The 23,158-nt window shown below is 40.3% G+C and overlaps 2 protein-coding genes across 2 annotated transcripts; both read left to right on the top strand.

Annotated features, from left to right (window-relative positions):
- The first annotated feature begins 5,858 nt into the window (after positions 1 to 5,858).
- LOC133742372 (ABC transporter C family member 10-like) lies at positions 5,859 to 14,799 on the top strand. Its single transcript, XM_062170034.1, has 13 exons — positions 5,859 to 6,055; positions 6,600 to 8,694; positions 8,783 to 9,103; positions 9,187 to 9,273; positions 9,452 to 10,039; positions 10,139 to 10,303; positions 10,408 to 10,696; positions 10,820 to 11,034; positions 11,116 to 11,421; positions 11,594 to 11,657; positions 11,737 to 11,976; positions 12,069 to 13,362; positions 13,693 to 14,799. Exons 2-12 carry the CDS (start codon positions 6,625 to 6,627, stop codon positions 12,188 to 12,190), a joined length of 4,467 nt encoding a protein of 1,488 aa, XP_062026018.1. The 5' UTR covers positions 5,859 to 6,055; positions 6,600 to 6,624; the 3' UTR covers positions 12,191 to 13,362; positions 13,693 to 14,799.
- A 6,531-nt stretch (positions 14,800 to 21,330) lies between these two features.
- LOC133743158 (6-phosphogluconate dehydrogenase, decarboxylating 3, chloroplastic) lies at positions 21,331 to 23,121 on the top strand. Its single transcript, XM_062170985.1, has one exon. The coding sequence runs from the start codon at positions 21,476 to 21,478 to the stop codon at positions 22,958 to 22,960; it is 1,485 nt and encodes a 494-aa protein (XP_062026969.1). The 5' UTR covers positions 21,331 to 21,475; the 3' UTR covers positions 22,961 to 23,121.
- The last annotated feature ends 37 nt before the right edge of the window (positions 23,122 to 23,158 follow it).

Raw genomic sequence — 23,158 nt, 5'->3', positions numbered from 1 at the left:
TATCGACTATCGAACCTCTGAACCTTGTGGCTCATTTTTGTCAAATGTAAGTTTCATTTCACTATTGAGACCTCTGATATATATATATATATATATATATATATATATATATATATATATATATATATATATACAGTCCGGCTACACTAAGGATGTCCTTAGTTTTTCTTAGGTACGAATTTCCGGTTTTCACCCACTTTCCGATCAAATTTTCACATCTTAACCGTTCAGTTTTTAGGTCCTAATGTATAGATCACCTCTGCAAAATTTCAGCCAAATTGGTGATCATTAAGGCATCCAAAACTGCAAATTACAACAATGTAAACGAACGGTTCCGGTTCGACAGATTCGGTTCGTTCGTGTAAATTGCAGTTTTGGACGCCTTAACGATCACCAAATTGGCTGAAATTTTGCAGAGGTGATCCATACATTAGGACCTAAAAACTGAACGGTTAAGATGTGAAAATGTGATCGGAAAGTGGGTGAAAACAGTAAATCCGTTCCATAAGAAAAACTAAGGACATCCTTACCTGAGAAAAATCCTATATATATATATATATATATATATTTTTTTTTTGAGGTTAAACATGTTACTAAGATGGCTAATGGGAATATGCATAAAAATTGATGCTTCTTTATTAATCTGTGATCTTGAAAAGCCACATACTCTTGTCCTGCTAGTTTAGTTCAATGTTATGATTTATGCTAGACCTATTCAGAAGTTGCACAGCTTGTACACTTGTGTCTGGTGAAAGACGAGTTATATTGATCATCAAACATTCATGTACAAATTAGCTTCATTCAGGATGCAGCGATGATTCCAAACATGCCTTGACTGAATTGTGTAGTAGTATGGTAGGGTTAATAGTAGTAGTATGTGCTTCATCTTATTAAGTGTTGCTTTGATCATATAATTCACATACTTGTGCAGTTTGCTGGTTTGCTACAATCTCTATTCAGGAAGTATGTGTATAAAGGTAGTTGATTTCATATTGGAGCGGGTCGGACTGTTGGACCAAGTGCTGCTGAAGTACTTAACTTTTTCATGTATTAATGATCCACTGAATTGAAGTTTCGTAGTTGGATATGGTAACTTATTATATTGTAACATTGAAATACTTATTCATTAATGGGATTGTGATTACTGTTTTTATTCTTTGATATGGTTTCTAATGCATATTGGAGTACTTTACTGTTGGAATTGTCCTGGATTGATTTGAATCTATTATGGTCAGGGAACCGGGGGCAAAAAAAAAAAGGTCATTGGCACAGATGTAAGTGTCCCCACGAGTGAGTATATTTTTCCTGTATTTATAGAAGTGTAGTACAATACTTGATACAGAATCCAAATTTGTAGTGTAGAGAGACCCATGGGACCTACTCTTTTATTTGGGGACACATGAGATATGTGTTCCATTTAGCAATAGGAACACTAGCAATAGGCACACATACCATATCTGTCTCTATAGCTCAATGGGGACACATATTTGTCCCTATAGGTATCAATAGGCACACATGTTATGTGTCTCCTTAGGCCATTTTTCTAGTAGTGAATATATCAGTATTCCGCAAGTTTAGGCATATTCTAAAAGTCATACTTAACGTATACTAAGCTTATGGCACGGGTAAATTTAAAATAACACGTGCATGAAATTTAAAATGTGACTCTGTGACATATTCAAACATGTCAAACCATATATCAATCTATATTTTTATTCAAGTTCTTTCATACTATGAATTCACTATTGGTAAATCATTACGACCCTCAAAATTACAACAGAGCATTACGGTACACCATGGCCACATGCACAAATGGAAGATCGATGTGAAATAAATATAGGACAACAATTTTCTGTGGTATGGTGTTGTTATTCTTTATAATCTGTTCATGTGAATAGAGTGATCACTTGTATAAAGTTTAAGCACTTAATTAGGTGTTATCATTTGACCCTTCGACTCTAAATTTGGTCTAAAAAAAATTTAAACACTTAACTAGGAGAGTCATTATTTGGTTCTCAATTGCACAAAATTTTTTTTAATTCAAATATATGCTTCTAAAATGTTATGCGATTTTTATTTTAGATTCATTTAATAATTAATTTTATATTTGTTAATTAGTTTTTTTTTTTTTAATTAATGCAGAAAGGTCTTGATCGCTGTAAATTTATGTCGCCTTGACTCCCCGAATTCTCAAAAACAACCCTTCATACATACAGATGATCTTAATCGTTGATGAAATTATCCTTTCGTTTGATTCAATCCGATAACTAAAACATGCTTTCAGTGATTTTGTTGGGTAATTCTGAATATGCATTTGGTTTCTCGGCCGTTGAGATCCGACTGCAACCGGCGGGTCCCCACCGCACCTTGTTTCTGCCAAATCATCACTTTCACTTACAAGCTCTGCAACACTTGACAGATGTGTTTATCACTTTTTACTAATTCAATCAGTGACATATGAATATGATCATATCTAGGCATCTTCTACGAAATTACTTTTTTTCTTCCGTAAAAATTTGCCTCTTCGGTTTTTGTATTTTTTACAAGAAGTTAAAATATAACATGTTGGATAAAATGTCTAAAAGAAATATACAAAATTTCTAATATCTGGTAGTTAGTGAAGTTTATTAACTTGGTTTTGTTGTTACAGAGAAACTTCTTACATTATTTTACAATTGACAATTTACTGAAGAAGTTGAAGAGTCGAAATAAAATGTTGAAAATAATTAAGAACAGAGAGCAGCAGTTTTTTTTGGGGGATTTTACATCTTTTTTTTAGGCTAGACTAATAAGATTGTATTTTAGAATGTATGGTGCATTCATGTAGAAAAACCAAATTGCACTAGTCGAATTCGCTTTATATTAATGCAGTCCATCTAGCTTAACTACTTTCTTTTAACTATTGCTCCATCTCATTTAGCTCATTTCTTAATTCGTTTTGTTATATCAATTAACAGTAGTAGTCCAGTAAATACCGACAAGTTTCCAATGGCACTGCATCAACAGACAATGTTAAGTAAATACCGACTATTCTCCAGAAGAGGATTTACAGACTGCACCTGTACAATAACAGTAAGATACCGACAGTGATGGACTGTTTGTTATTAGATATGGTAAGCATTTTATCATGCTTTACATGTTATATATCAAATGTAATGTTACCTTATACGAATTGGTATGTTCAATAGTACCGTATGACTTTTTGTTGGTGGGTAGAGAAGATACTGGCTTTGGGGAGTGAAAAGCTTTATGTTCTGAACCAAACAACTGGTCTCATAGATACCTCTCTCTATCTATTGATGCCTTTACATTCAATGATCGCTACAGCATTGAGGATACGATATGCGACATTGTATTTAAAGGGTTAGAATTTACGTTAAAGTTATCCATATCCAAATACGGGATATGCGACACCGTATTTGCATTGTGGTAGCTACAACATTAAAGTTAGAGAAAAATTCAGGTACCCTCCCCAAACTATTCTGCCAAGGCCAATTTGATACCCAAACTCTCAAAAGTATCAATGTGATACCCAAATACCTAAATTGGCATCAACGTGATACCTCCGTCAAAAATTTCTAACGGTTCAGTTAAAAAATGACGTGGCAAGCACATGAAGACCAAAAACAAAGAAAAATACCAATTTACCCTTTTCTTTTGTTAATTCATTTGTTTTTTCTTTTTCTTTTTCCTTCTTCTTCAGCTTCTTCTTCTCTGATGATCTGGGAACTGTCCCAGAAAACTTGACATCATCATCATGAGGAGTCGATGATGCTTAAGCCTACTTTACTACTACCCCAGCTTCTCTCGTCTTTTCCATCATCCTCACAAACTCAAAATCAAACCCAGATAAATTCAGTATGTCATAAACCCAGATAAAACATTTTGTTCTATCTCCATCATCATCACTCAATATAATCAGATCTGTGAATTTAAATGAAGAAGGCCATGAAATTCGATTTGTAGTTGTTAGTGACCCCAATTTGACCCGCTCATTATCTCTCTCTGTCCCTTATATTACTCCAGTAGTACTATTACTTGCTATTGATGTTCTAATCAATCACTCCACCATCAGAAAGCAAGCAAATAGTGGGCTAAAACCAGGGAACTGATAATGACCTTTAACACTTTATCTTTTTCTTCTTTGCTTATCATCTAACATCTACACCAGCAAATCAAAACCAAAGATTGAGATCACGAAAAGAAAGCTCTGTAACTGATCACTCAGCTTATCGCACGGATCCAACATTTTGTGCAACTATTTTGAAGATCTAAGACAGACCCAGATAAGAAAAACGAGTGAATCGAACTGGGTCTCCACTAATTTGATCAAAGACACAATGCTCTTAAATGAAAAAAACTGAGATTGAAACAAAAGGGGCAATCAGTTTCCATTTGGCATACAATGGCAAGTCAGTCCTCTTGCCATCCTTGATGTTCCTCCCCGCGAAACCGGCTGTGGAGAAGCTTGTTGCCTTGCTCTCAGCTCAGATCCCATACTCCGGAAGCCAAATGCGACCTCATCGACCTGCAAATCTTTCGCCTTTTTCGAATCGGAAACTCACCGCCCACTAATTGGGATTGGGGTTTTCAAGGCCGTCGGGGCTCAGATTGGGATTGGGGCGGTAACTGTCATCGGGGCCAAGCTCGCGTTCGAGTCCGAAATTGGAATCCATTTTGGGGTGGGTGGTTGGTGGCTGTTGACTGTTGACGTCGTCAGGTGTGGGTGCGGAGGACGAGGACGCTTGAGGTCGAGGTCGGTGTGGGTGAGGAGGACGAGGTTGGTGAAACCTAAGGACTGGAGCTTGCGGATGATGGCGGAGCCGAATTGGAGAGGATATCGGCGGGGTTAGTGATGGTTTGGGTGGTGGAGAAGGAGAGGAGAGAGAGGAAGTGGAGAGAGAAGAAGAAGAAGTCAGGTTGAAGAAGAAGAAAAAGAAGAAGAAGAAATGAAAAAAAAAAAAAATTGAATTAAAAAAAAAAAAAAAAGAGGGCAAAAAGTCCATTTTGCCCTTTTTTTTTTTGCTCACGTGTTTGCCACATCAACAAACAGATGGGGCCGTTGGATTTTTTTGACGGAAGTATCACGTTGATGCCAATATAGGTCTTTGGGTATCACATTGATACTTTTGAGAGTTCGGGTATCAAATTGGCCTTGGCAGCATAGTTTGGGGACGGTACCTGAATTTTTCTCTTAAAGTTATCAAATCAATTTATTGTCCCGCTGGAGATTTGGTCCATCTGTAGTCTGCTGCATTAGCTAGCTACTGAATGGTAGTTTGCTTTTCAAAAGCCATAAAATACATGTTCATGTTTTCTGCCATATTGAGCTCACTTCGATTTGTTTCCGGTTTCTGGAAATTATGAAGTGCCACCTAAGTTTTAAATTGCATGTGGTCCATGCACTTTGTAGAAAAAAGCAACCATTATGATGATCCATATATGGCATCTTGAATCTTCTCTGGGAGATTCGTACGTATACTTTTCCAAATGCAGGCATATAATATAATAAACTGGACAAAGGAAATAAGACATATATTGCCGTACATGTTTCTTGGAAGGTCTAAAAAGATCTTCATAAAAAAAAAAAAAAAAGTTATCAAAATATCACATGTTACTAGAAAAATTAAGACAGAAGGATAACCGGTTGAGTAGCAGTAAACAAGACAAAATAGAGACTGCCAAAATTTTCCTCTTATATTTTTTTTTTTTAGGTTTATCCTTTACATGTACAATCAAACACCATATGCAATTAGTCAGCTCATTCTACAGTCATTTTTTTCCTTTGTTCAACTGTCTCTCTCTTGAAAGGAAAAGACTACTAGAAGATTAGTTATATCTGTGACTGTGTGTTATGGATAGGTGGGAAGGTCGTAAGCGAAAGAAGATGACAATTGGTGGTTACATGGGCATGTCACACATTAAAAGCACTATAAGGAGCAAGACAAGTTCTCCCGGGTATGAATACTTGCCTTTGATAAAAAAGATAGAGAGTGTGAGTGTTTGAAAGGCAGGTTTCTGCCTGAACTAGCCAGAGATCTCCAAAGAAAAACAAGTAAGCACTTTTGTCCTGAAAGCATGTTAGACCTAGCTAGAGTGAGATTTCTGGGTTTTTCCCAATGTCTGAATGCATCTTTATTGAGTTACATTACATGCATTGTGTGTTTGAAAGGCAGGTTTCTGCATAAACTAGCCAGAGACCACCAAAGTAAAACAAGTAAGCACTTTGTTTTGAACGCATGTTAGACCTAGAGTGAGTTTTCTGGGTTTTTCCCAATGTCTGAATGCATATTTATTGAGTTATATTACACGATGGGTAGCTTTATAGCATTTGAACATATATATGTTTGGTCTTCGATAGTACCTTTTCTAACTTGGTGATAGCTTCATATGTACCCAACAATCAGATAATTTTTCTTCAAATCTGTGAAGAGGAAGGAACTTACCTATACAATTATGTTTTCAAGTACATATGTTGTTCATATGTACGTACTCTATGTGGTCTTAACTTACTACTGTTGGTCTGCTTAAAATTAACAGTGTATTTAAGATGCATTTCCTTTTCTGCTTTCAAATTCTTCTCCCTCGTAATTGTGCAGACTTTCCAGATCACTGGGGAACAACATGGGGGAGGGTTTCTGGACCTTATTCTGCACCAGTTCCGAGTGTTCAAATGGGTCTGGAAATGAATGCAGTTCTGGCATTCTAGCCATTATCAATCCAAATTCATGTATCAACAATATTGTCGTCATTGCAGTTGATATTTTGCTCCTACTCATCTTGTTATGTTTCCTTATGTATAGAATAGCATCAAAGAAGATTATAGCACCATCACAGCCTCAAACCTTCTCTCCAGTATCAGTTGTGTCAATCAGTTTCAATGCAGGTTTGGCTTTGGCCTACTTGGGGTCTGGGATATGGACAATCATTGAGAAAGTATATACATATCACACGGTTTTACCTCTACATGGATGGCTAGTATATTTTTTTCAAGGGTTTACATGGTTGGGCCTGGGTTTTACCATAAACCTCTCAAAACCACACCTTCCGCATAACGCAATAATGAAATTCTTTTCAATTTTTGGTTTCTTAATTGCAGTTTTCCTTTGTGGTTCATCAATTTGGGAATCTATTCTGGATGGGGCCTTATCAGTTCTGATTGTTTTAAACATTCTTTGTTTCCCTGGATCAATTATCTTGCTCTTTAGTGCATTTGAAGGAACAAATAATGCAAAAGGTGATCCAGAAGTCCATAATGGTCATGCTTTCTACACACCTTTACCAGGTGCAGAACCAGATATCACAGGTGATATCAGTCCAAATGACACTGTAACTCCTTTTGCAAAAGCTGGATTGTTTAGTAAAATGTCATTTTGGTGGTTGAATCCATTAATGAAGAAAGGTAAGGAAAAGATCCTTGAGAATGAAGATATTCCACAATTGCGAGAAGCTGATCGAGCACGAACATTGCACTCAATATTCAGGGAGCAATTGCATAAAAGAAAGGAAAGACATCCGTCTAGTGACCCTTCTATTCTGACCATAATTTTTTTCTGCCAGTGGAAAGCAATTTTGGTTTCAGGGTTCTTTGCACTCCTCAAGATTCTCGCAATGACTGCCTCCCCACTGTTTCTCATAGCTTTCATCAAGGTTGTTGATGGCGATGCAGCTTTTAAATATGAGGTTTATGCACTGACTGCTGGTCTGTTCGTTGTGAAAATCGTGGAGTCACTGTCAGAGAGGCAATGGTTCTTTAGAACTAGACTTATTGGACTCCAGGTAAGATCATTGATATCTGCAGCAGTTTATCAGAAGCAACTAAGACTCTCAAATGCTGCCAAGACGACTCATTCTCCTGGTGAGATAGTGAACTATGTAACAGTGGATGCTTACAGAATCGGTGAATTTCCTTACTGGTTTCATCAGATATGGTCCACAAACCTTCAATTGTGTCTCTCATTACTTATTATCTACTTCGCTGTTGGGGCAGCAACTCTTGCAGCTCTAACTGTTCTCATATTGACTATGGTGGTAAGCTCTCCATTGGCGAAGTTGCAGCATGAGTACCAAACAAAGTTCATGATTGCACAAAACAAGAGGTTGAGGGCCATTACAGAAGCACTATCAAATATGAAAATCTTGAAGCTGTATTCTTGGGAGACAAATTTCAAGAAAGTCATAGAAGGTTTTAGAGCAGAAGAACTAAAATGGATAGCTAAAGTACTGTCACAAAAGGGATATTGTAATGCTTTATTCTGGACAGCTCCTGTTTTGGCAGCAGCTGTCACCTTTTGGACATGTTACTTCCTGGGATTTACACTCACAGCTAGTAATGTTTTCACGTTTCTAGCAACTTTGCGTATACTTCAGGAGCCAATTAGGCTAATCCCAGACGTCTTTGGAGCATTTATTGAAGCAAAGGTTTCATTTTCTCGGATTGTGAAGTTCCTTGATGCCCCAGAGTTGGAGAACAGACATACAAGGAAACAGAGCTGTGACAAGGAGGTTGAGCATTCAATTTTCGTTAGAGCCTCTGAAATTTCATGGGATATAGAAGCTACAAGGGCCACATTGAGGGACATTAATTTAGTGGTTAAGCAAGGAGAAAAAGTAGCTATTTGTGGAGAGGTTGGCTCAGGAAAATCAACCCTTTTAGCTGCAATTCTTGGAGAGGTTCCACGCATCAATGGCATTGTAAGTATTCATTTCCATTGCAAAAAAGAAATTAATAAAAGCTTATAAGTTTAAATCCACCTACAGCTTGTGACTGCCTGAAGTACAGGTTCAAGTATATGGCACGATAGCATATGTCTCTCAGTCTGCATGGATCCAAACAGGAACTATACAAGATAATATTCTGTTTGGGACTCCCATGGATCATGTTAGATACCAAGAAACTCTTGAGAAGTGTTCACTCATAAAGGACCTCAAGATTCTTCCATTCGGCGATCTCACTCAGATAGGAGAAAGAGGTGTCAATCTAAGTGGTGGCCAGAAACAGCGCATTCAACTTGCACGTGCATTGTATCAAAATGCTGAAGTCTACTTATTGGATGATCCTTTCAGTGCTGTTGATGCTCATACTGCCATAAGCCTGTTCAATGTAACTATTACTTCTCAACTAGTTTGATATTGTCTTTCAATTTGAAATTGTCTCCTTTGAAATATGATGTGAAAGTTTTTCAGGAATATGTCATGGGAGCTCTGGCAGAGAAGACAGTGTTGCTTGTTACACACCAAGTCGACTTCCTTCCAGCTTTTAATTCAATATTGGTAATGTATAAGCTCTTCTAAATTCTCAGCTTTTCTGTGTACTATTCTTATGTTTTTGATAGATTAATTACTGTCCATTTTGGTTTCATGATATAAGTTTTCTTATTCAATGATCTGCCCAGTAAGTCTCATATGTGAACCAATCAGTTTATGTATAGTATTTTTCTTTTCTTCACAGTTGATGTCTTGGGGAAAAATTTCAAGAGCAGCTCCTTACGACGAGTTACTGGCTTCTTGTCAAGAGTTCCAAGACCTTGTCAATGCACATAATGACACTACTGGTTCCGGGAGGCAAGTTGAATATGCTTCTACTAGGAAACAGAAATTGGCTGCAGAGGAGATTGAGAAAGAAAGAACAGAGGTAGAGCTAAAAGAATCTTCAGGAGATCAATTGATTAAGAAAGAAGAGAGAGAAACAGGAGACACAGGGTTCAAGCCATACATTCAGTATTTGAAGCATAGCAGGGGCTTTTTGCATTTCTCCTTATCAGTTCTTTTCTTGTTTCTGTTCATTGTTGGGCAATTAATTCAGAATTATTGGTTGGCTTTGAATCTTCAGGATTATAGCGTGTCCAGAGTCAAACTCTTCACAGTTTATTCTGTGATCTTCTGTATAATGTCATTCTTTTTGCTTCTTCGATCTTTTATGATAGTTGATTTAGGATGTGGAGCTTCAGAGTCTATTTTCTCTGCACTACTGAACTCTCTTTGCCGAGCACCAATGCTGTTTTATGATTCAACACCTGTGGGGAGGATACTTAGTCGGGTAAGACTCGACAGTTTTCCAAAACAGAACTTAAATAATCTGCTTTACGCTTTACAGCAACCAAATGAAACTTCCTTACATTTTCATTGGCTATTTCAGGTATCTACTGATATGAATATCATCGACCTTGAAGTAGGTTTAAAGTTGGCATTTGCTGCTGGGGCGATTGTTAGCGCCTACAGCATATTTTTGGTATTGGTTGTTCTTGCTTGGCCACTCGTGTTTCTGATTGCACCTACAATTTATCTTACTTATCTGTTTCAGGTACTGCACTAAACCACCCTTACCATCACACTAATGTCATTACACTTTTTGCCTTTTCTAAACTACATATCTTCTTCTTAATTGGTCTACTTCTGTACCAACAGAATTACTACTTTGCTTCTGCAAAAGAGTTAATGCGAATGAATGGCACGACTAAGTCTGCGATTGCAAGCCAACTTTCTGAATCTATTGCTGGAGCCATGACAATCAGAGCTTTTGGAGAGGAGAAACGATTCTACTCAAAAAACTTGGAATTTATTGATGCAAATTCTAGTGCTGACTTCAATAGTTTCTCAACAAATGAGTGGTTAACCGAACGTCTGGAATTTCTGTGTGCTATTGTTCTCTCAGCCTCAGCCATTGCCATTACTTGGATAGATGCTTCTTCCTCTGGTTAGTAAAGATGGGCTTCCCACCATCCAATTCCTCCTCAGTTAGAAGCACACACGTACATTTCTTCTTGTAAACATCTATTCATTGATACATCGTTTAACATTTTGCTTCATCTTTTGACAGGATTTGTTGGGATGACACTATCATATGGTCTCTCATTAAATGTATTCCTCGTAACTTCTGTCCAACTTCAGTGCATGATAGGAAATTCAATTGTTTCTGTTGAAAGGGTAGAACAATACATGCATATTACCAGTGAATCTGCAGAAGTAATAGAAGAAAACCGACCTGCACACAATTGGCCTGTTGTTGGTAAAGTGGAAATATGTGACTTAAAGGTTAGCATGACAAAGAAACACTACAAAATATTACTCTAAGAAAACTGGAACTTGATTATAACCTTGACTAACATTATGCAGGTCAGATATAGGCCAAATTCTCCTTTGGTTCTTCGTGGGATAAATTGCATAATTGAAGGAGGGTACAAAGTTGGAATCGTTGGCCGGACTGGAAGTGGAAAGACAACTCTTATCAGCGTTTTGTTTCGTCTGGTAGAGCCTACAGAGGGAAAAGTCATTATAGATGATTATGACATTTGTACCATTGGTCTTCATGATTTAAGATCACGTTTGGGGATCATCCCACAAGAGCCAACCTTATTCGGTGGCTCTGTGAGATTCAACCTTGACCCCTTATCAGAGCATACTGATCTTGAAATATGGGAGGTATAGTTTTTGCATGTGTTATTGACTTTTGCTTTTAAAGTCCTTTTCATTCGTAAAGCTTAATGTGTTTAGCTAAAAATTATGAAAGGGCTCCGTCAGAACTAGTCAAGTATATATTCATACTCGATGTGTTTTGTTTCTCACACTTAAATCTTCTATGAATGTGTTGAAGGTTCTTGAGAAATGCCAGTTACGAAAGGCCATTGAAGAGAAAGAAGAGGGTCTGGACACCTTTGGTAAGACCATAAGAGAATGTGTATCTAGTTGTGCTTTAGAAAATTAATTTGAAACCACAACTAAGAAATGGTATTGCAGTTGTGCAAGATGGAACAAACTGGAGCACGGGGCAGCGTCAACTATTCTGTTTGGGACGTGCTTTACTGAAGAGGAGCCGAATACTAGTGCTGGATGAAGCCACTGCATCAATGGACAATGCAACAGACTCTATTCTCCAGAAAACTATAAGAAAGGAATTTGCAGACTGCACTGTAATAACAGTGGCCCATAGGATACCAACCGTGATGGACTGCACTAAAGTTCTTGCTATAAGTGATGGTAAGCACCCTATCCCCCTCCATAATGAACCAAATTTTGCTTGTGGTAGTTATGTGATGCTAGTTTTGACTCTGCCAAATTTGCATTGACAGGGCTATTAGTAGAGTATGATGAGCCAACGAAGCTGATGAACAATGAGGGGTCACTGTTTGGGCAGCTTGTGAAGGAATACTGGTCGCGTTCTGCCAATGCTGGCATCCATTCAGAAGATTGATAGCGAAAGGAGATACCTCTGGTACAGCTCGCACCATATCCGGCTTTAAATTTTAAGATGGCATCGAGTTTTTGCCCATTTTTGGTCTAATGATGGCACTGAGCTAGAATTTAATAAGCTATTGCAGCATTCATTCTTCTTTTTCTTTGGCCATAAGCATGCAAGCTACAAACAGGTGTTCAAGAGATTCTTTTTCCCTTCAAAATAATACTAGCTAGTTTCTTCAAAGCTTATTGCGTCTCTCCAAAGTAGAAATGAAACCATGGTTACAAACAGCAAATAAAATGTCCTGGGGCTTTGAATGCAACTATGGTTTCAAAGCAACTACTGACACACACACACACACACAGATAGTAACAACAATATTCTGAAGAATAAGCATGAATTATCTAAGATTTAGAGCTCTGGCATTGCAGAAAAGATATGAGACAAAGGTAGTAAAATAATGGTCCTGTAGGATGTTATATGTCTGTCATTGTATCTTGTGAGATTCGAGCAGTGTTTTTCTGTCATTGGTTGTTGAAAGATGTTGTATTCTAGTGTGTCTCTTCAAACTAGGGTTTAGTTCTAGAGTTGTAATAGGAGAAGGTACTAGGTTCCCTAATTGTATTCAGATTCTATTACCTTGTATGTACTCTGTAAATCCCTATATAAATGGCTCCTATTATCAATAATAGAACACACAATTTCTCTCATCATTCTCTCAAATCATATTTTCCTACAACACGTTATCAGCACGAGCCCTAACCCTAGCCCTAAAAGCCAAAACCCTAAAACAAAAACCAGAAAAAATTCTCACCGAAACCTGCCGCAAGCCCTAGCCGAGCTAGCCACATCGCCCTGCAGCACCGTGCCTGCTGCCCCCGCAGCCCCTTGCACACCCTCGTGCCTGCTGCCCTCGCAGCCCCCCTATGCACCAGCGTGCCTGCTGCCCCCGCAGACTCCTGCGTCCCTGTGCGCCTGTCAGCCTACCGCAACCCGCACACCAGCCTGCCAGCAGCCCCGCAGCCCTACAGCCCTGCATCCCCGCAGCCTCGCAGCCCCGCAGCACTGCTGCCTTGCATACATGCTACCACTGCAGTCCCTGCTGCCCCGCGTATCCGACACCGCTGCAAGCTCTGCCCCATCACGCCTGCATCAACACGCTCGTGACTCAAGCCCCAAATCATCAAGTAAGTTTTTATGATTAAAGTTCTTGCTTCCTTGTCTTTTAAATTTCTTTATTTGCTTTAGAAATTGCAATATACGAACATGGGTTCGATTATTTAAATAAGCGGAATTGTAGGGATTCATGCTATATACGAACTAAGAGTGTTCGTAATCGTAGGACTAAGGGCGTCCTCAAGCATCGATCTTTGACCATATTAAACATCATTGTTTCGGTCTAATCCAAATGTTCTTGGAAATCGATTTCTTGGTAGCATAGCTCGGAAATCTTATTAATATTAGTTTTCGTGGAAGCATTGACTCCGAAACTAATTCATTCTTGTTTCACTTTTCAGGATGTCGAACTCGAACGGACTCAATTTTGTTCCATTGGATTATGCAGGCAAAAGATACATATTGTGGGCTCAGGACGTTGAGCTCCATCTTATTTCCCGTGATCTATTGCACACAATCAAAGAGCTTTGTTCTGAAGGAACTGCTCCAGACCCTCAAACTGAGATTGACAATTCCAGGGCACTTGCGCTAATGATGAGTCATATGGATAGAGACCTCCAGTTTGAGTTCATGAATGAGGATAGCGCTATAAAGCTATGGCAAGCAATTCAGGAACGTTATGGTAATGTTCGTGACTCCATCCTTCTGAATTTAGAAGCAGAATGGAATGATCTTCGCTTCTCTGACTTTGATACAGTCATGCAATTTTATTCGGAAGCTCGCCGCATCAAAGTAATGATGCGCATATGTGGCAAGACGATCACAGAAGACCAATTGATTGAGAAAACCCTCAATACCTTCCCTATCTATGCTATGAGGTCCTCTAATTTATTCCGGACTCATGTAAACGCAAGATGGATCACAAGTTTTCAACAGCTTATTGAAGCTATGGCCACTACTAAAAGACATGGCAACGAGCTTGTGAGAAGAGAAATTGATAGGCTTCGAGATGGCCACCAAGAGCATCGTTCCATGGCTAGAGAAAGTCGCCATAGACGTCATGATCCATATGATCGAAATGCTCATGAAGGTAATTGCCAAAGGCGACGATCACGCGACGGTAGGAGCCGTGACTTTGAGGGACGAAGGGTTGGAAACCATGAAGCCAACGTTGGCCATGGTCATAATTTTCTAACGCCTCAGGTCCTAGGGACCATGCACATTGCGCCAATGCGCCTCAATCAAGGGAGAATCCTCTTCATGGTGTCTATTTCTGATATGGAACGTCTGATCAATGGACCTGAGTTTGCAATGTACCTAAGAAGGTAGCCACCTCATGGTGATCAAGACATTGAGTCAAAGAAGACTTCAAATCTGGCGATGAAGATAAAATGCCGCAGATTTTTATAGTCTTTTATTTTCCAAGAATTATGTAAATTTTGGATTAGATTTTTGGTTACGAAACTTTGATGTAATCATTGGCTATTAATAAAGTGTCGATTCTTTTATTTCATGTCTTGGACATACTTTAATTCGAACTTTATTATTTCAAAGATATAAGAGCCAATGATTTTCATGTGCAAACACATTGTGAGAATGGACAAGAGTTCCTTTGCATCACCTCTAATTACTACGGACATAAACGAGTATTAGAGAAACTTACGTGTCGCTCTAGTGGGTTGTATGCAACCACTATTCGCATCACTGAACCCAACCATGTCCTGAGAGATGGCTTATGGGATTCTGACACATATAGGCTTTGGCACGACCGTTGGGGACACCCAGGTCATGATATGATGATCCATATACTAAAGACTTCACACGGACATCCATTTTTCAAAACGAAAATAAGTAAAAACCGAAATTCGGTCCAAGGAAGGGCACATGCGCCACACGGCGCCATCCCTATGCACAACCGGCCATCAATGGCCAGCGTTGCCTACCCCCTGCGGCCCAAAGATGGCTTTGACGCCACCAATGCCTCCTTGGCCCATTTTTCTACTTCTAAAGTCCATTGTGACTTCGTGGCTCAACCAAATTCTTCTTTGGTTGCTTCTAAGGCTCATCGTTCATTTTACAAAGCCTGCTCTTTAGCAAAATTAGGATCGAGACCATCCTATGCAAAGGACCCAAACGAAATATTTCCATTCTTACAAAGAATCCAAGGGGATTCAGTGGACCGATTCAACCAACGTGCGGACTGTTTAGATGTGGTTGATGTGCGGACACACTAGTCACGTGTCGCTCTATCGCCTACTCGTAATACTGCTTATGATAAACTCCTGGCCCAGATCATATGGCTACGGGCTCACTACCCAGATCATCTCATTCAATCAATTCAGCTTGATAATGCTAGAGAGTTTACATCGAAACAATTTTCGATGACTATTGCTTATCATTAGGGATTGATATTAGGCATCATATTCCTATGAACACACCCCCATGGTCTCACGAAAAAGCCACCATTAAACGACTACGATGGTAGCCCGGACATTGGTAATGCACACCAATATTTCCACTTGGGGTTATGTGATATCGCATGCAGCTATGCTAATTCGTCTACGACTCATAGCCACTCAACTTTTATTTGTGTTACAGTTAGTGACTGGGTGCGAGTCTAAATATCTCGTACTTATGCATATTTGAGTGTGCGGTTTATGTGCCAATTGCGCCACCACAGCGCATCAAAATGGGTCATTGCAACGAATGTATATATATACATTTATGTTGGATATAAATCTCCAACTATCCGTCCGCTATGTAGAACCCTTGACAGGCGATCTCTTTACCGCTAGATTTGCGGATTGTCACTTTGATGAGACAGCCTTCCCGTCCTTAGGGGGAGATTTGAACGTCAACATTCAACAGGAACGACAAGAATTGTCGTGGTCTGTCCCCACTATGTCTCATCTCGATCCCCTAAAAGTGACGATATCACATATACCTGCTGCAAACATGCCTGCAAAGATAGATGTCCCCTTAAGAGGACATTGCGCCACCTAGAAGAGATGGGCACGGCACCACCACCATGGATGGTGGTATAGTGACGCCACAATGTAGCATAATGGCTTCACAGGCCATGGGTTCTGCTAGAGAGCGTAGGAGACCTATAGGTTCGATGGATTCTCGCCCTATGAAGAGAGCGAGTTTTGGCACAACCTGATCCATTGATCATTGATACTCAAAATCCGTCTCATGAGAATATTCTGGATTGTGGTTATGTCCAAGAGACATCGTTGGGGGACGCCTCAACGTTAGAACCAACTCCTGAGAATATAGAGATCTCTACAAATAACACTAGTGTACATGAGGACGTGGGATTATTGAGACCAATGACATCGAACCTGGCTCCGTTGAAGAATGCCAACGTAGAGAAAATTGGCCTAAATGGAAAGATGTGATCCAGGTTGAATTAGATTCACTAACGAAGAGGAAGGATTTCGGGCCTGAGATGCCAACACCTCCTAACATAAAACCTGTTGACATTAATATATAGGTCTTCGTTAGATAGTGTGATGAGAAAAAGAGATGGTAATTTCGCCTTATGGCGCAAGGCTTCTCACAATACGCCCTGCAATCGACTATGAGAAGACATATTCTCTCGTAATGGATGTCATTGCACTCCACTACCTTGTCAGTTTGGTAGTTTTCCGAATAACTGAACATGCAGCTTACGAATGTGGTCACTATATATCTTTATGGGGATCTAGATACGAAATATAATGAAGGTTCTTGTGAACATCATTTACCTAAGTCAAGTGGCTCTAGACCACGGAGTGCGTTTGCAACGAGGTTGAAACGCTCACTAAAGTGACTATTTGATTGGGAAGGGATATGATGAAATATGCCCATGCGTGTTTTATTAAAAGGACAAGTTCCGGATTTGCAATCGTAGCAGTTTATGTCGATGACATGAATCTGATTGGAACTCTAGATGAGTTAAGAGAAACTGCTAAGTACTTGAAATCCGAATTTGAGATGAAAGATCTTGGGAAGACACGGTTTTGTCTCGGATTAGAAATCGAGCACCGTAGTGATGGGATTATGATCCATCAGTCAGCGTACACTCAGAAATTACTAAGGCGCTTTAATGAAGATAAAGCAAAGCCTGTGAGTACTCCCATGAGTGGCCGAAGTCTTGAGCCCGAAAAAGATCCGTTTCGTCCAAAGAATGAGGACGAAGAGTTGTTAAAGGCAGAAGTGCAATAGGCACATTATTGTACTTAGCTCAATGCACAAGACCGGATATCTCATTCGCAGTGAGCTTGTTAGCTCGACATAGTTCCGCGCCAACACGTCGCCATTGGATTGGTGTAAAGACAATCTTTCGATACTTAAAAGGTACGATTGATATGGGTCTATTTTATCCTTACAAAGAGAAGAGAAATGACGGAAGTTTGGGATTGGACCCCATAAGGCAAAACGCCAATTTCCGTGATACAGCCGCCGACGCCACTACACATAATGGCCGACGTCCTACTCCTCCTCCCCTCCATCAAAACGACAATAATGTCTTGATGGGTTTTGCTGATGCAGGGTATCTCTCTGACCCTCACAAAGGTCGCTCCCAAACAGGTTATGTCTTCACCATGGTTGCGATATCTTGGAGGTCTACAAAACAGACCCTTGTTGCTACTTCCACGAATCATGCGGAGATTATTGCTCTACATGAAGCCGTGCGTGAATGCATATGGCTAAGGTCTGTAATTAAACACATTCGAGGAACTTGTGGTTTGAAGTCTACCACAGATGAACCTACATGCATTTATGAAGATAATGCAGCATGTATTGAACAAATGAAATTAGGTTTCATCAAGAGCGACAACACCAAGCATATATCGTCTAAGTTTTTTTACAATCAGCAACAACAATCACTTTTAAAGATTGAAGTAAATCAAATTCGATCAGAGGATAATGTAGCGGACTTATTTACTAAGTCGTTACCTAAATCCACCTTCGAGAAACATGTGAAGAGCATCGGATTGAGAAAGTTATTCGAACTCCTATGATTGCAGCAATCAGGGGGAGATGTCGACATCAGGGGGAGGATGATGTCTACATGTTCGATCTCGAAGAGTGAAGGACGTGTTGTGCTCTTTTTGTCCTTCGACCAGGGTTATTTTTGTCCCACTGGGTTTTTGTTACCTGACAAGGTTTTTAGTGAGGCAACGGTCAAAACGTCATCACCAAGTTTGAGCGGCACAAGGGGGAGTGTTGAAGGATGTAGTATTCTAGTGTGCCTCTTCAAACTAGGGTTTAGTTCTAGAGTTGTAATCGGAGAAGGTACTAGGTTTCCTAATTGTATTCAGATTCTATTACCTTGTATGTACTCTGTAAATCCCTATATAAATGGCTCCTATTATCAATAATAGAACACACAATTTCTCTCATTATTCTCTCAAATCATATTTTCCTACAACAGGTTTGTAAGTTGGACTCATGCTATTGAGACGAGGTTAATAATTCAGGTGAAGAATCTTGAGATAAGAATTATGTAAATTTTTCTGGGTAATGCTTCTGAAAAATGTTTGCTCTAGTAAGAAAAGTATCTGGACAAGGGCATCTGATGTTCATGTGATCAATTGTAAACACTTTCTGGTTCGTCCTCAATTGCTAACTTTAACTAATTACAGAGACTTGGATTGCCCATGACATCCAAATGTAAGGATCAAATGGAGAGGGTTTTATATTAATTGCACGTACGAAAGTGGTGGTTGGGGTGGTGTACCCTCTTGTCAGTCCCACGGGAAGCCTCGATCAGATTAATCATTGTGGAAAGGGGTTCCTTGTACCGTAGAAACTTTACTCAACCCATAACTGTTAAGTGTTGTAATGAAGGTTGTGAAGATAGCCATGAGAACCATGAAATATCAAATGGTTGATCATTCAAAACCTGCAAATTCTGAGACCCGCACATTAAGTTATATGACACATCCTACGTACATTAAACCTTCAAAGGCCTATCAATAATATGCAACCAATTTTAAGGACAATGAGCTCCACCAACCCTCTAATACTATTCATGAGGAACCCCAGAGCTAGAGCGTCCTGAAAGGGCACTTTACAGAGATGGAAACAGCTATAGTGCCAGTGACCTTTCCGAAACTAAGAGATCCCCGTGACTGAGCGCTGTGGATTGTAGTTATATCAGTATACAATCCACTTGAGACAAGATATAATGGGAGGAATAGACCAGAATCACCAGATACAAGATCCTCAACATTTTTTCTACAAATGGTTAATGGTCCTTCCTTTGGAACAAATGCACCAAATAGATATAGAGCATGAATTCCAATTTTGTCAGTAACAAACCCAGCTGCCAAAACTGAAACCAAAGTAGCGCATTCATACATACAATTCCTGTCCTGGTTCACCCTCAGGACAACGCTGCACCATCCATTTAAGGACGCAAAGTATGAAGGCCGGCTTTAAATTTTTAAGATAGCATTGAGTTTTGCCCTGTTTTGGTCTAAAAATGGGCACTGTCCTACAATTCAGTAAGTCATTGCAGCACTCATTCTTCCTTTTCTTTGGCCAGAAGCATTCAAAGCTACAAACAGATGTCCAAGAGATTCTTTTTCCCTTGGAAATAATAATACTAGCAGTTTTCTTCAAAGCTTACTCTGTCTCTCCAAACTACCAATGAAACCATGGTTACAAACAGCAAAAAAAATGTTGTGGGGCTTTGAATGCAACTATATAGTAGCAAGCATGCATTATCTAGCTTCAGAGCTCTGGGGCATTACAGAAAAGGTACGAGCGTAAAATAATGGCCCTGTGGGGGTGTTTATATCTGCATGTCTATATATTTATGCTTGTGAGATTGAAGCAGTGTTTGCCTGTCATTGGTTTCTAAAGGTGCTTGGACTCATATTAATGAAGACGATGTTAACTATTCTGGTGAGGAATCTTGAGCTGAAGAATAAATCTGGGGAATGCCTTTTATTTAGTAAGAAAAGTACCTTGGACAAAGGGATTCGCGTGTGATGTTTTCTGTGGGGCTATATATGAAAACGGTTTCTGATTCATCCTCAATTGTGAACTTTAACTAATTACAGGGACTTGATAGCAAAAGTTGAAAACGTCGCCATTACGTACTACTATACGTCTACACTACTCGGGTTCATGAGCCCCTTCCACCCGCTACAGATCGACGTCTCTCAACCTCCACCCCCGCCATGCCAACCTCTTTCGGCACGTAATCAATCTTCATAACACCGTTCACTTCCGGAAAGGGAATCATATTTTTGTAGTAAACCTACGAAAATTATGTGAATTAATGTTATAAATTGAATAACTATAATCGTTTTAGTGGTTTCTCATTTACTGAATTATACTACAGTATTAGGTGAAAATTATCAAGCTTCAATAAGATATTACTGAAAATTTATTTATAATATCACATAATATCTTATACTTTAAGTATTACAAAAAATCACGTACAATAAAAAAAATAAAAATAAAAAGGAAGTGAGCAACCCAACAACTACCACCCATCACCACTCTAGCAACTATTCATGGATCGACTTCAATGAATAGTATTGATACGAAACACATCTGTAATAAAATAAAAAAGTAAACAAAAATGCTTAGTTGAAATTACAAAGGACATTATTGTCAAAGTGATATGAAATTGCAAGCCACAAAAATGTTCCAATTTTATCGGATGTCCCCGAAGAGACCAAGCCACCAAAATGTTAAAACCAATTGTCAACAATATTAGACATTTATTCAAATTAGAATAAATCATATTCAACCGAGCGTAATAATCTGCACGAAAATAAACCAATAGTTAGATTTTTCAAAAGTTCACACCTCTACACTCTACAATATTATCAGTGCAAATAGATTAACTATATATTATAAAATGGTAAATACCCTAATTTCCTTTTCTATCTTTCCATTTTTGTTTAAAAAAAATAAATAAAAAGGAAGTAGAAGGTATCGTTGGCGCCTGGCGGGCACCAAAACGGCGTCGTCAGTTGGACTTCGTAGTCATCGACGTCTACGGCACCCTCTCGTTGGTGTTTAGGTCACTGTCCCTTCAGTCCCTCGACGAGTCCGTCGCCTCGCTTCTCCCACTTGCTCTCTCTCTCTCTAAATATCACCTATATCCCTTTCTTTCTCCCCTGAACTCTTCACCAACCCTCCATTTCTCTCCCTCTCTCTCTCTCTCTCACCCCAATGGAGGCTTCCCCTGCTCTCTCCCGCATCGGCCTGGCCGGCCTGGCCGTCATGGGCCAGAACCTCGCCCTCAACATCGCCGAGAAAGGCTTCCCCATCTCCGTCTACAACCGCACCACCTCCAAGGTCGACGAGACCGTCGATCGCGCCATGAGCGAAGGCAACCTTCCTCTCTCCGGTCAGTACACCCCCAAAGACTTCGTCCTCTCCCTCCAGCGCCCCAGATCCGTCATCATTCTCGTCAAGGCCGGCGCCCCCGTCGACCAGACCATCGCCGCCCTGTCCGCCTACATGGAGCCCGGCGACGCCATCATCGACGGCGGCAACGAGTGGTACGAGAACACCGAGCGCCGCATCCAGGAGGCCTCCGCCAAGGGCCTCCTCTACCTCGGCATGGGAGTCTCCGGCGGCGAGGAGGGCGCCCGCCACGGCCCCAGTCTCATGCCCGGCGGGTCCCACCAGGCGTACTCCAACGTCCAGGATATTCTCCACAAGGTCGCCGCCCAGGTGGAGGACGGCCCGTGCGTGACGTACATCGGCCAAGGCGGGTCCGGTAACTTCGTCAAGATGGTCCACAACGGAATCGAGTACGGCGATATGCAGCTGATTTCCGAGGCCTACGACGTGCTGAAGAACATCGGCGGGCTTTCGAATTCGGAGCTGGCTGAAATCTTTGACGAGTGGAACAGAGGGGAGCTGGAGAGCTTCTTGGTTGAGATTACCGCCGATATTTTCAAGGTGAAAGACGATTTGGCCGATGGGTTTTTGGTGGATAAGTTGCTGGACAAGACGGGGATGAAGGGCACCGGGAAATGGACGGTTCAGCAGGCTGCTGAGCTTTCCGTGGCGGCGCCGACTATTGCCGCGTCGTTGGATTGTAGATACTTGAGTGGATTGAAGGAGGAGAGGGAGAGCGCCGAGGAGGCTTTGAAGCAAGCCGGGTTCAAGGAGGAGATTGGGAATGTGACTAGTGGGATTGATAAGAAGAGGTTGATTGATGATGTGAGGCAGGCTTTGTATGCTTCCAAGATTTGTAGCTATGCTCAGGGGATGAACTTGTTGAGGGCTAAGAGTATGGAGAAGGGTTGGAATTTGAATTTGGGGGAATTGGCTAGGATTTGGAAGGGTGGGTGTATTATTAGAGCCGTGTTCTTGGATAGGATTAAGAATGCGTATCAGAGGAATCAGGGTTTGCCTAACTTGGTTGTTGATCCCGACTTTGCTAAGGAAATGGTGCAGAGGCAAGCTGCGTGGAGGAGAGTTGTGGGGTTGGCTGTGGCAGCCGGGATTAGTACTCCGGGAATGTGTGCTAGTTTGTCCTACTTTGATACATATAGGCGTGCTAGGCTTCCGGCTAATCTTGTTCAGGCTCAAAGAGACTTGTTTGGAGCTCATACTTATGAGAGGGTTGATCGCCCTGGCTCATTTCATACAGAGTGGACTAAACTTGCTCAAAAGAGTTCGGGTGTTGGGGCTCTCAATTGAGCTGTTGTTACTTACTAGTTTGGTTAGTTGTTGATTTCAATGGGATGTTGGTTGGTTTGATAGTTGAATTGGAATTGTATGTCTCTTTGAGGCTTTCTTGCGTAGGCGTAGCGATCATTGCTTACCCTTGTCAATAAAAAGTGCTTGCCTTTTGAGTTCAATGAGCTAAATAGTTTTCTGATGTTTTGTTTCTTTGTT

The sequence above is a fragment of the Rosa rugosa genome, chromosome 4 (genome assembly GCF_958449725.1).
Source record: "Rosa rugosa chromosome 4, drRosRugo1.1, whole genome shotgun sequence".
In the NCBI taxonomy this organism is placed as follows: domain Eukaryota; kingdom Viridiplantae; phylum Streptophyta; class Magnoliopsida; order Rosales; family Rosaceae; genus Rosa; species Rosa rugosa.
Note: the sequence above shows the minus strand (reverse complement) of the source record. Positions and strands in the feature narration are given on the sequence as shown.